This window comes from Melanotaenia boesemani, chromosome 11, assembly GCF_017639745.1.
Source record: "Melanotaenia boesemani isolate fMelBoe1 chromosome 11, fMelBoe1.pri, whole genome shotgun sequence".
In the NCBI taxonomy this organism is placed as follows: Eukaryota; Metazoa; Chordata; class Actinopteri; order Atheriniformes; family Melanotaeniidae; genus Melanotaenia; species Melanotaenia boesemani.
This window is the reverse complement of record NC_055692.1, coordinates 30,337,229-30,351,087: the sequence shown is the minus strand read 5'-3', so window position 1 is coordinate 30,351,087 and position 13,859 is coordinate 30,337,229. Positions and strand designations below refer to the sequence as shown.

The window sequence follows — 13,859 nt, the reverse complement described above, 5'->3', positions numbered from 1 at the left end:
TTGGGGTAGCTGGTGCTGGCTCTCCTATCTCTGGGGCTGAGGTCACTGAGGTGGTTAAAAAGCTCCTCGGTGGCAAGGCCCCGGGGGTGGATGAGGTCTGCCCAGAGTTCCTTAAGGCTCTGGATGCTGTAGGGCTGTCTTGGCTGACACGCCTCTGCAGCATCGTGTGGACATCGGGGACAGTTCCCCTGGACTGGCAGACTGGGGTGGTGGTCCCCCTCTTCAAAAAGGGGGGCCGGAGGGTGTGCTCCGACTACAGGGGGATCATACTCCTCAGCCTCCCCGGGTAAGGTCTATTAAGGGGTGCTTGAGAGGAGGGTCCGTCGGATAGTCAAACCTCAGATTGAGGAGGAGCAGTGTGGTTTTCGTCCCGGTCGTGGAACATTGGACCAGCTCTACACCCTCTTTAGGGTTTTTGAGGGGGCATGGGAGTTTGCCCAACCAATCTACATGTGCTTTGTGGACTTGAAGAAGGCATTCAACCGTGTGTCTCGGGGACTCCTGTAGGGGGTACTCCAGGAGTATGGAGTGCCGGACTCACTTGGACGAGCTGTCCGGTCCCTGTCTGACCGGTGTCAGAGCTTGGTCCACATTGCCGGCAGTAAATCAGAATCGTTTCCAGTGCGGGTTGGACTCCGCAAAGGCTGCCCTTTGTCACCGATTCTGTTCATAACCTTTATGGACAGAATTTCTAGGCTCAGCTGAGGCATTGAGGGGATCCGGTTCGGTGGCCTCAGGATTGGGTCTCTGCTCTTTGCGGATGATGTGGTTCTGTTGGCTTCATAGGGATGTGATCTTCAGCTCTCACTGGAGCGATTCGCAGCCAAGTGTGAAGCGGCTGGGATGAGAATCAGCACCTCCAAGTCCCAGACCATTGTCCTCAGCAGGAAAAGGGTGGAGTGCTCTCTCCGGGTCTGCAATAGGGTCCTGCCCCAAGTGGAGGAGTTCACGTATCTCGGGGTCTTGTTCACGAGTGAGGGAAGGATGGAGCAGTAGATCGACAGGTGGATCGGTGCGGCGTCTGCAGTGATGCGGACTCTGCATCAGTCTGTTGTGGTGAAGAGGGAGCTGAGTCAAAAGGCAAAGCTCTCGATTTACCGGTTGATCTAAGTTCCTACCCTCACCTGTGGTCATGAGTTGTGACTAGTGACCGAAAGAACAAGATCGCGAGTACAAGCGGCCGAAATGAGTTCTCTCCACAGGGTGGCCGGGCTCTCACTTAGTGATAGGGTGAGAAGCTTGGTGATCCGGGAGAGGCTCAGAGTAGAGTCGCTGCTCCTCCACATCGAGAGGAGCCAGATGAGGTGGCTCGGGCATCTGGTTAGGATGCCTCCTGGACGCTCAGAACAGTAAACAGATGAGATACTAATTGAAAATCTTGTAAATATCAGTCAGAATCCTAAAACAGCCATATTTCACACAACTTTAATTGTTCCACTTCAACAAATATATTAGACGTAAATAATGATTTTGTCTCATGTTCTGTGTTAAGAAGGACATTAAAACACAGCTAAGTGTCTCACAGAATGAAGTGACACACTCATCTACTTTAACATCTTCAGCAAGGCATTAATTCTAGACTAAGCTACTGATGGAAGGGTGGGGTTGTGACTGTTGCTGACGTTTTCAAATTAAAAATGCTTAATGAAAAGGAATTAATTTATTCAAATATAGATTAAACTGGATAAATGTATGTACATCTTAAAACTCAACCCAACATTGGCATGTGCCCTGTTTAAATGAATGAAGCAACATACTGAGTTCCAACCTTACAGAACACATTCAGAGATGGCCTGGGTAATTCTTATTTATTTTTTTATTTATTTATTTTTTTTTGTTTTGTCTCCAAGTCCAGGTAAAAACTATCTACTCACCTGAGGTGTCTCCTGTAAGTGGAAAAACAGCACATTTGATAAGAGTCCTCCACAGGTCAGATAGTAGCTGCTATTTTTAGCTGTTAGCATAAGGCTGTCAGCCAACTGCTCATGTAAGAAGAATCAAGTACTTTAGAGGGAGAAACAGTGTCGCCTTCATGTTTAACCACAGGTCAGGGTGGCTTAAATGATGATTACAGATAAACCCGTGCTGTGTTACTGAACTAAGTGGTTTTAGGGAGAGTTGGCAGAGGGCAGGACGGTGGTCTTCACAAACAGAAACAAAGAGTTCATGTCCGTGTGGAAGCTTTACCCCCCCTCTCTTTTTTTCTTATTTTGCTTCCAAGAAGTCAGACTTTCTTGTCATCTTTTAAAGTGTCTTGAGCAATAGGTATCCAATCTTTCTGAAGGTATTTCAAAGTCTTTAGATACTGTCTGCTTTTTCACTGGCTTTCAGTCCAGTTCTTGTTTTTGGAGATGTTTTTGTTTGTTAAGCTACTTAATGCTGACTTATAAATTATTTAAGTATAAAAAGGCACCAAATTTGTCTTTATATTACACACAAAATAATAAAGGAACCATTTTAAATTATATCTTACAGCAACAACACTAACCTAGAGGGATCACCAAGCAAGTGACACTATGAAAACCAAGCAGTTCTCCAAACAGGTCAGGGACAAAACTGGAAAAAGGTACAATATAAATATGATTGGGTTATAAAACCATGAAACTTTGAAAATCCAATTGAGCACCATTAAATCCAACATCAGAAAATGGAAAAAAAATATGGCACCAAAACAAACCTGCTTTAAGAGGATCAAACTCACAGACCGGGAGAGGAGGGCATTAATCAGAAAGGTGTAACCCTGAGGAAGCTGGCAAGCTCCACAACATAGACTCCTGAATCTGACCACTTTAAGAAGTACACTCCACAGAGCTGGGCTTTATGGAAGCTAAACCAAAAAAATACAAGAGAGGATGTAAGAGTTACTCTAAATGTATGTGGAAGACACTTCAAACATCTGGAAGAAGGTCCTCTGGTCAGATAAGACTAAAATTGGATTTATTAGCCTAGCAGTGAAGAATGGTTATGGAAGCATCATGCTTAGGGACAATTTTTATCAGCAGGGGCTGTAAAACTGGTCAGAAGTGAAGTATTGATGGATGGTGCTAAATAATGGAAAATCCATGAGTAAAAGCTAGTTTTCTCATCCAGAGATTTGAGACTGGGGCAGATGGGTCACCTTCCAGCAAGACAATAACCCTAAATATACTGTCAAAGTATCACTTGAGAGTTTTATGAGGAAATGTTTAAATGTGTTGAGATGACCTAATCAAAGTCCAGACCTGAGAATCTGAGGATTGCTATAATGCTAGTGGCTACATGTGCCAAACTCAAACATACTTGGAGACATCCAGCTCTAACTACAGCAAAAAGTGGAAAAACAAAGTAGAGACTTTTAAAACCTGATTTTGAATGGTTATGAATTCTCAAATGTTTTTCTGTTTTTTTCATTATTTCTTTCTTGCTTCCCAATTTCTTGTTTAATTTACAACATATCTTCAAGGCCGTTGGCAGGTTGGGTAAATCAAACTATTTAAAAAATTAATTAATAAATTAAAATAAAAAATAAAACAAATATCCATTTTGTAAGGCAACAGAACATGAAAGGGGGATGAATACTAAGTTGTTTGCATTTCTTTAGTTGCAACTATAAAAGAAATGCTAAAGACTACACCCTTCTCCATCTGGTAAGTTATTATTAAGGAAGGGAATGGGGTAGAAAAGACTTGAGGTGTGCCAACTGATACAAGAACTAGACTGAAAAATCAGCAGCAACAGGTCTGATGGAGTAATATAGTCAAATGTGATATTGTTTTAAATTGTCAGCCATCTGTAAAACATTGTGGAGGCCCTGTTATAGTTTAGAGTTGTATTTTAGCCAGTTAATAACAGAAAAGTGCAGTTAAACTGTGAAGTAAAAAATAGAGACCTGCATTTAGTCACAAATATCAGAAGCATCTTTAAACGAACCAACATCATCAAGACCAGTCAAATAAAACACAGTGAATTTTATTTTTTTTTTCCAAGTGATACAGCTATGTAAAAGATTTCATGGCCTTGCATGACAAATACGGTACAATTTTTTCATCCTTTATTACAACTATTTTAAGATTTGATAAGATGAACTTGTTTTTACATTCTGCAAGATATGTAGAGGACCTGATAGGTCAATATGGCTCACCCAATAAGCCTTACCTTCAACAAATTTCAACATCACAGTTATCAGTGTAAACTGAAATACTTTATCTTCAAGGTTCTCTCAGAAGTCTACTAACGGAACAGCAAACAACAATACTTTGGAAATTGAAAAACATCAAGATTACTGAATATGAATCCTTTTATCATGAGACTGAAAGCCTCCTGGCTTGACTCTGTTCTCCATCCACACACACATACAGATCTTGACATGTGTGGCCAAGGTGGCATGGCACATGGGTGCTCAATATTTTTACATTTTTCTTAAAATAAAAAAAAGGAGTAAATTTACAAGACAATAATAAATCTTAAAGCTTATTTCGTCCGCTCATTCGTTGACAAAAAGACAACAGAATTACAGTCAGGTGTGTCAAAGCACCAGTAAAGTGAGTTTCGAATACTTTAGTGGAAGCAGGCTTTAAAGGGTCTGGAGTGCCTGTGATGAGGAGTGAAAATGTTCAAACCAGAGGAGAGCTGGATCCGTGAATACGGAAAAAAAGTACCTGCAATCTCTGCAGGTGTTAATGACCCACCATCTTCGTCTTATCAGGAGTTGTAAAAATAACCTATCATCAAGTCGGCCATGTTTGAGATGATTACAGTACGGCGATGCCTTAAGAGAGAGCTGTGAGTGTGGAGGTGGTACCTTTTATATCATCATCCCTGCTGAGCGGAATGACTCAGTCCTTTGTGTCCGGGTACAGCATCATCAACGTGCTGCCATTTCAGTCAAATGTTTCCCTTATTCATACAACAGTAAATCAGCAGTGGATGGAAATACCGAAGCAAAGGAAAGCCTAGAAAACAAACCCCATTTCTGTAGTGTTGTAAAAGAAAATCTGCCGTAATTCTGTTAAATCACTGAAGTGTCTGAAGCTATGATGAACGTCAGTCTGTTCTGTGGAAAGTACAGCCAGAAGCTCCACTGCTTTGTGAGACAATTAGCAAATGTGTCCTCTTTAGTCCAACGTAATCTCATCTTTAATGCATCAGTTGATTTTCTTGTGACTTCTTGAGTGATTAATTTTCACTCCAAATCCTCACACCCAGAGAGGTCGGCTCAATCAGCGCTGAAGAAGAAGATGAAGAGCTTTTAACTTGGGTTTTCTGGAAAGTCTGGTGGCTCTGGTTAGAGTGGAAAAAATACAACATGCTGTATATGTAAATCCCTTCTTTTTTTCTTTTGGTTTTGCGGAGCAAGAACATCCTAGCTGCCATAAAGTGAACACAAGTCGTACCCAGCACAGACAGCAACATCAACTATGACTGTACACAAAACTAATCCATCACTTTGTGTCATTCATAAATTATAATACAGCAAGCTGGAAGTGAACAAAATACTGAAATAAAAATTGCTTCGGCATCTTTGGGGATCCACTGGAAATATATAAATAAGACTTTCAGTTGTCTTTAAATTTCAGTTTTAAGTATAAAAATCTTTATTTGTAATTCTTAACATTAATCTGAGAGACTTCCCTTTTTCCTTTTCCCACTTTTTAATACATATAAATTTTATCTTTCAAGTGACATAGAAGAAGCTAAAACCACACTGAATGTAGAGCCTAAAATGCCTTGTCAAGATCTCTTGTAAGAAACAAAGAGGCTATTGAGGCTACAGTATTTGTAATTTTTCCCTTATATAACACATAAACAACCATTTTAAAAAGACTTAAATTGACTAAAACTCTTGAATAACAAGGACTTTCTCTATGTGAATCAATTCATAAATCTTTTTAAAATAATTCTGACATATAACTTCAGTATTGGTATACATTTGAACAACCAATGATTTTTTTGCTATTAAACAATATATCTAATATATTCAATTTTCAATAAATAAGATGAGATTTTTTTCCCCAGACATTCAGACCATTCAGTATGTCTTCTTTTTTCTTTGTTTTGTTGAGCAGCTGGGAAGTTTTCGTCCAGCGCTGCAGCCTCCTATTGTTCTTATCCACTGATATGTCTGCCTCCATTTTCTGCCCGACTGGGTGAGCCGAAGATGGACAGGAAGCTTCAGCAGAGGAGACGGACAGATAGGGATAGAGAGAGACATAGAGCGTGATGGGGGTCTGGGAGTCAGGTGGTGTGGGTTATGTGAAGATATGAGGGTGGTGTCCCCTGCTTATCCATCAGTGCCATTCTTGTTGGGAGCGTTTGTGTTGATCGTGGTGCCGTCTTGCTGCTTGCCATCTTTGCGTGGTGGCATCCTCTCGTTAATCCTGTCAAGACCTCTGGCCTCATCAAAATTGCGGATCTTTCTTGTCGGAGAGAATCCTTGAATGGCTGAAGAGCAGAGGAGAAGCAAATGAATCAGAAGCAGAAACTTCACTGGAAGAATTTGCTGTAAATCAAACTATCTTTTATGTTTTTTCTTTTCACCAGTCTCAATCAAATTCCTTAAATATTTTGATAAACACAAAACACAATTTCCTAGCACAGTACGGATGATACATGAACACAAAACATGCACGGGTAAACAATGACTCCTAGTGTAAAAAAACCAGTGGGACAAGCTACAACAATACAACAACCTACAACAACCTCACGCTTTGTGGACTTACGGTGGCATCCCGAAACAGCCAAGGAAACCAGACAGAAAACGTGCAAATAAAAAGCAAACTTGTAAAGGATGTTTAAACACACTTGCAACACATTTAAGCTACCAAGTTAAACAGAATTTAAACTAACAAGGGAGTTATTTACAGGGTGAATGTTTAGGGGGAAGACTGCTCTTGCACAACCAGATATCTGTGAAAATCCTCTTGAACTCAAACCCCAGCGCACTCACTTTCAAATAGGGCGACTTCTGCACTAAAACGGTTGCATTTAAAGATTTTTTAATAAGTCTACTGAAATTTCGTCTGGAAAAACATATACTTTTAAAGTTTGTGAACATCTGTTAATGATGTGAAAGTGAGTAGATGTTATTTTAACTGAATTATACACTTTCAATGATTAAATAAAATAATGGTCGAGTAGTTAAAATAGTTATTGAAAAGAACTAGTTCAACAACTAAATGATTAACTGTTAATTAATGAAGAACTGTCTGATTAGGTGTTAGACTAAAAAATCATAACATAATATAAATAAGTTATGTTGTATACCATACAATGATAAAAAAAAATACTTTTTTTATCTAAAAATAATGGTTGAATGTAAAGCTTACAGTAGTGATCACATTAAATTATAAGCAACAATTAATGGTTTAGTTAAAATCATTACCAATAATTAAACTACTACATGGTTAACTAGAAGTAGCTCATAAGGTTTTAGCTAATCAGTTTATCAACTGTTATTTCAAATAAAGAGAAAATTGTCAAATATTCTGTAAACCGTAATTTAAATTTAAAAGAAATAAAATGAATGGTTATTGAGTTCAAATAATTATCTAAAAGCAAAAGTTAATAACTAAAATATTATTACCTCAAATGATGGTTTTCAAACCAGTTTTAAGTTTTATCTCTGGCCTCCCAGTCTCTATGTTACAGCGTCTCTCAACACATTTAACAGTGTGTTAAAAGGTCTGTAAGAGTTATAAGGTATCAACCAACCACTAATAGAAAAAAAGATTATATAAATGCAGTCCATTTACACTACATCCAGCACGCACGGTTAGAAAACACTGCTTTAAGTTATGTTCCTAAGAAAACCGGCACCTTGGCTCTCTAAGTGAAATAATCTCTCCCTGATGTGATCTGAAGTGTTTCACAAAGATGAAGCCTGTTAAGCCATTGACCATCACCATCAACCAGAAGGCGCAGACAGTGTAGCAACAGCCAAATGGTGTAACAGGATTAGCTTCTGAAAATATCTCTGGAAGGGATGTCCCTGATCTTATCTCAGCCAGGTCTTAGCAGGCTTTTCTTTGTGTGGAGAGCCAGAGTGGACCAGAAAAGTCTGTAGGACCACAACGAACAAGGGACAAGCCGGATCCAAAACCCAACCCTTTTTGTTATATGAGACTTTACTTTTCGCAAGTACAGAAACAAAACTGCTCAGCAATCCTGGTGAAAATAATATTCTCAAAGTCTCTCTTTAAATGCACTTTAGTAGGCCAACTCATAACCGTTACAACCGTTTTTAGTTATATTTTTATGTTATAGGATATTCTTTTCCTCTCATCTTATAATCTCATATTACATTAATGACTGACTGTTCTTTAATAGAAAGTAATACATAAACTTATTTATGACAGCATGATCAACAGACACTGATAGAGCAAGAGCAATTATCATATAGAAGTACCGATATACACAAAACAGGACAATCAGTTATTATAAAAACAGTGGGAACACACACACACACACACACACACACACAGGAAGTTCACATTTTGAAAGTGGGGTTGTGTTTAAAGGGTGAATACCGCACACAAAACACACAAGAAGCTTAGGCCACACAGCCAATGCGTACCTTTTGCTTTAGCTGCCTCAATGGTAGCTATGTCAATAGGAGTTGGGGAAGGAGGAAAAAATGAGTCAAAGGCAGCCAGAAACAGTAAATCCAACAGCAAAATCAAACTGAAAAACCTCTATGTGATAAAGGGAGGAACAGGTGGCAGAGTACAGCCAACACCCATGACGCAATCACATGGAGGCCAAAATGGCAGCAGCTGTAAAACATTATCGAAACATGTTAATGAGTTGGCAGGGAGGCTAGCATGAAAACGCCTGTCAGAGATTTAACATGGTGTTGGTGTTAAAGGGTCATAAGGACTTAGGTGAAGAGAGCTGAGGGGGATTTGGCTGAGTACTTATAGTCCAAGTCTGGGGCGAGATGTGCAACAATGACCAGGCAGGGTGACGTGCTGGTACATCCTGGTCTTTCACAAAGACGAGGCTGCAGCACACATGCAGTCAGATGTTCATTCAGACAAGCACTCAATTACTTATGTACAATGGCTTCAAATTCAAAATGAGAGGAAATTTTCCAGAAGTAACAGTAGGGTAAGTAAGGGAGGAGGACTTTGGAAATATCCCCCAGGTGAACTTACATTTGATGAATATGGATGTTTAGTACTCTACATACCAAATTAATTACAACCATATTGTTTTATTTATTTATTCTTCAATGTGCCGTTCATGCAGAGGATTGGCCACGTCTAATTCAATCTCTAAATAAGCACAACCATATGTCTACATAAAAAATAACCTCTTCAGGAGAATGGCTAGCATTCCCAATAAATCACAGCTGTGTCAAGATATCAGTCTGCAGATGCTGAACTGTAGTCACAACCATGTTTTAATGCTCTTGTCGAATCCAGCTGTTTATACACAAATTTGCACGTTAGGAATAAATACACAAATAAAAAAAAAACTATGTGGAAACAGCTTCAACAAACTTGCAAAGAAAATATGCAGAAATCACATGACTCACTTTACAAAACTTCCTGCCAGGCTTTTCCAAGAACCCACAGTTACATTAGTATCTGAAAAGTTTCCAGTACCCACTGATCACCGGGCTTTCCACCTGCTGTATTTATCCACACTGTGTTTTTATCCATTTGAAGTCTGATCATTTCCTGTTTTTATCTACTTGCTGATTCGACTGGCTTCTACTGCAGTTGTTGCAGGAGAACTGTCAACAATAAGTTACCCTTATTAAGTTACATCAAATACAAAACTGTATCAAATGAGAAGGTGCACACATGTGGGGTCAGTCTAAATTTGGGATATATTTGGTTAAAATGCCTGATAGTGTAGCTGGGTGCATACACTCAGAAGGAGAAAACATTCAAACATAATGAACATACTCTCCCCCCCAAAAACAGAAATGGTACAGCTAATTTAAAAAAAAATACTACAGCCATGATTGAGGAAAAATGGGAAAAAAAATGGGAAAAAAGGGAATGGAGAAAAATAAACAATTATTTGCTCAGCCTTTTCTTTTAACTGGTTTGGCTGATCTAAAAGCTGTGGCTATTGGAGCTGACATGGACAATGACATTCTCCAAAAGGTCACAACATGTGGTTTCTCCTTCGATTGCTCTACAACGTCTGTGAGCCTCCAGCATGGCAGAACGAGGCTCCCAGCATGTCCTCTGGCAGGCGAGGCCAGGCGTTGGCCTTTAGATCAGAGGGGCAGTCGCTACTTCCAGGTGACAGGCTGACCTCCCCGCCCAGCCATCCCGAAAACTTTTTACTGTGAGAAGGGGGGGGTGGGCTCGACTGAAAGTCTAGCCAGTGATTCCTGTGGCGAGCGTGCTGTCATTGATCTGAAACCTTTCAAAGAGACTGGCAGGACAGGGAAGCTAGTCTTCACAAACTAGATGTCAGGTTGGAAAACATTCACTCCACCATCACCAAAGGAGCTAAAAATAATCTGTTGTCAAGAGAGGAGGGAGATCTCTGAGTTTTCCTTTGAAGGTGTTAAATCCAAACTGTTAGAGATGAAACAGGAAAGAACAATGCCAGTATGCCATGTACCATGCATATGAATCATCCTTTTATTGTGCTGCTAACAAGGGTTTGATGGGGACAAATAAAATCTGTACTACTCAAAATTAAAAAATCAAATCAGAGAAAACAGCTAGGCTGGCTCTGTCCTAAGAGGAACTGGAAGTAATTGTACAGAAACGAGATACTTTAGGGAGTTATGCCTCCAACTTAGGTTTAAGTCTGGCACAGAAAATAGCGAATGGTATTTGTTACATAGTCACTTCATATTTAGTATGTATGTTATAAGGTGTGGACTAGTTAGATTTAGAAGTGCAGTGAAGCTGATGTTACCCTTGGACAAAACCAGGCTCTCGGTTTCCCTGGGTTTTCCAATCCTTATGCAAAGACAGAACTACTAACTTAGTACATACATGTTCCATAAATGTAACACTTTAAAGACTCAGTTATGCTCCCGTTACATAGATAAATAGCTACTTCTAATTCAAATGTTGTCAAATGCCACTGCCCACATACTCCTGTGCATCCTTAACTATATAATATAATAATATAACTATATATATAAACACAGCCGCTAGAGTGCAGTGCAGAGTTCAGCGTTCACTTCTGAGTTCTGACATTAATTTATAGCAAACATGGTGACGTGGAGATCACAGATATTCTCAGAAGGAGACACAAAAAGAGGCAGTGGTCTGTGCAACCATTAAAGTCAGCTACTTCTTCTTTGTTCCTTTCGCTGATTGCATATCAGCTATCCCGCACATCGCCTCGTTTCCGGTGTTACTGCTCTGTTTGACATGACGGGCTACGTATCTATAAATTGGCTTGAAAACAGACCAAAATATGCACATAAAGACGGCAGAGGATGAATACAAGGCATTGTCTGTATGTGTATGTGGAGCATAAATTAGCCTTGAGGAATATCCATTTTTTTAATATCCATGCGTTTACCTTGCAAGCCAACTGACTCAAGAAGAATTTGTATTTATTGTGAAAGTATTGAATTTATTGACTTTTTTGTATTAGTTTCTAAAAGGAGCTGTTGACTGTATATTGCTGTGTAACCGGTATCTAACAAAAAAAAGCTGGTTTTGCTTGAAGTAAATTTTGTGTTTACAAAAACAAAACACGACATGACCCGAGAAAATGTTCTTTGAGGTTCAGGTTGTGTTAAACAGCAGCCAGAATGAAGGAATAAAGGACAAGGGTTTGAAAGTATAAAATTCACTTACCATTCTGCAAAGTCTGCTTCCCCCCTGACAACACTCCCACTGGAAGAGTTCCAGTTGGGGTCAGGCCTTTGAGTGTTAACACACTCTCGCTTTCCTCCCTAATTTGCAAACAAAACACAGAGACACATGGTACACAAACAGATTACCTTTCAGCAAAGGTGTCTGTAAATGCCTGATGGCTACGAGGCCATGAGTTGGATAATCAGTGCATATTTAGACCACGCTCTCTCACACACATCAAGCAAACTGCTAACGTGTTCTGGTTGTGTAAGCAGGTCACCGGTAACTTGTGTCAACTTTAGCAGCTGAAGAAATACTGTCGAGGACTGGTTGTCAGTGTTAAGATCTGTGTCAATACACTTATCCTGACACACTGGAAATATTTCTTCTTTTTCTTTTTTTTGTTTTCACTCTTTTCTCAGGAGTCATAAAAAAATTGAAGTTAACAAATGAAGAAATGTAAAAGTTTCTTAAAATTCGCTGAACATGACCATTTTGCAGTGATTTCATGCTGCAGAGAAATTAGTACATTTATAAATTTTGACAAAAAAGTGATCGATTGTATGATACATACATCACCAGTCAAAGATTTCAACACACTTACCCATTAGATTTAATGGTAAATGATGTCCAAACTTTTGACTCGTACTGTAAAAAGAACTACTGACACTCCAACATCAGCATTAATCTTAGTAATGTTTAATGTCTGTGAGAGATACTTAATGCTTTTAACCGACTCCAGTGATTTAAGTGTCACAAGCTCACAAGCCTTTTTTTCCAGTGACAGTACTAATTAAAAGAAAGGCTGAAGAGTATTAAAATGACAGATGCAAACCTGAGAACGGAGAAGACTCGGGCCATTTTCCCCACAGCACGAATCTTGTTTCGGATCACCTCTTTACGCATCGCTGACGTGCCACCTGGAAACAGTTCAGATTGCTAGATTAAAAAGACACTGCACAGACGCTTCCTCCATTGGCTACTGATTTTTCTGCTCAAAGGGAAAAAATGGATTGTATAAAATACTTGTGGGAAATGATGAAGGGATGAGCGAGGTGAGAGAATAAACTTCAGTGTTTAAAGATGCTTTAGAGAGCAGAGCAGAAGTACTTTAGGGATCAGAACTCTCATCAACATCAGCCATGTGTGACAGATGTAGTGAAGTGTAGCATGTAAATGATCTGGCAGGTCTACATCAAGAAAGACGTGCAGACAAGCGAGGCTTACTACATCTACTAAGTTCATCTGTAGACCAAAGCATCCAGAAATGAATCAATTTCTGTTATACAATCGGCTATTTCACAAAACCACTTATGACAAGATGCATTTAAGGGATATTTTCATAATTACCTTCATACAGGTCGTCTCCTTCTGACATGAGCTCATCGTCAGAGCAAATGTTCAGTACGTTCACCAGCATTTCTGTCACTGCAGAACAGAGGACATATTTAAATTGTAGAAGAGTCTAAAACCATTTTAAGTTAACATTTGTGTGACTACTTAATCTTACTTGAGCATTTTTTTTATCTAAATATACTAATAAATATTACATTCCCAATTTCATCACATTTAACTGGCAGCTACAGCTACATACCACAAAATAAGACAGATTCAGTTTCTGTTTTTGTTTTTTAGGTTTACTCATGGAAGGTTGTAAGAAACAGAACTGGACATTCATAAACATACAAAACTACAAATATGGCCAATTTAGTATCTTGTTTAATATGTGTAACATGTTTATCTCGGTTTTTTAGATAAATATTTAAAATTCCCTCCTATTAAATACTATAAATAGGAAGCTAAATATTCTGGATTCTTTAAAGTCAACAAATCATTAAAAAGTCAATACAGACTTAATTTCCCCTGGTAATAAAACAGAAGAGCACCTTTTTCTCCGACAAAAGGCAAAGACCATGTGAAGACATCCATGAAGTTGGGCAGCCAGTAAGGATGGGGGGAGCAGTTGAACTGCCGAATGTTCATCACGTTGTTCTCATATTTTAATACAGCAGCTAGGATTGACAGAAATGAAGAGGTTCAAGAACTGAAGCTTATGAATGCAATAAAATAGAAGGGGAAGACAAAAAGAATGAA

At 39.1% G+C, this 13,859-nt stretch overlaps 1 protein-coding gene across 3 annotated transcripts in view; it reads right to left on the bottom strand.

Annotated features, from left to right (window-relative positions):
• Positions 1 to 5,300: 5,300 nt before the first annotated feature.
• Positions 5,301 to 13,859, bottom strand: part of ppp3cca (protein phosphatase 3, catalytic subunit, gamma isozyme, a) — a 37,453-nt gene continuing 28,894 nt past the window's right edge. Inside the window, exons 9-14 of one of the 3 annotated variants that reach the window (XM_041999855.1) lie at positions 13,652 to 13,777; positions 13,116 to 13,193; positions 12,601 to 12,685; positions 11,766 to 11,863; positions 8,552 to 8,578; positions 5,301 to 6,420 (exon numbers count right to left, since the gene is read on the bottom strand). In XM_041999855.1, coding sequence (XP_041855789.1) covers positions 6,260 to 6,420; positions 8,552 to 8,578; positions 11,766 to 11,863; positions 12,601 to 12,685; positions 13,116 to 13,193; positions 13,652 to 13,777 — 575 coding nt within the window. In that variant the 3' untranslated portion in view covers positions 5,301 to 6,259. The remainder of the gene's footprint in view (positions 6,421 to 8,551; positions 8,579 to 11,765; positions 11,864 to 12,600; positions 12,686 to 13,115; positions 13,194 to 13,651; positions 13,778 to 13,859) is intronic. The other 2 variants (XM_041999856.1, XM_041999857.1) reach the window with 2 other exon arrangements.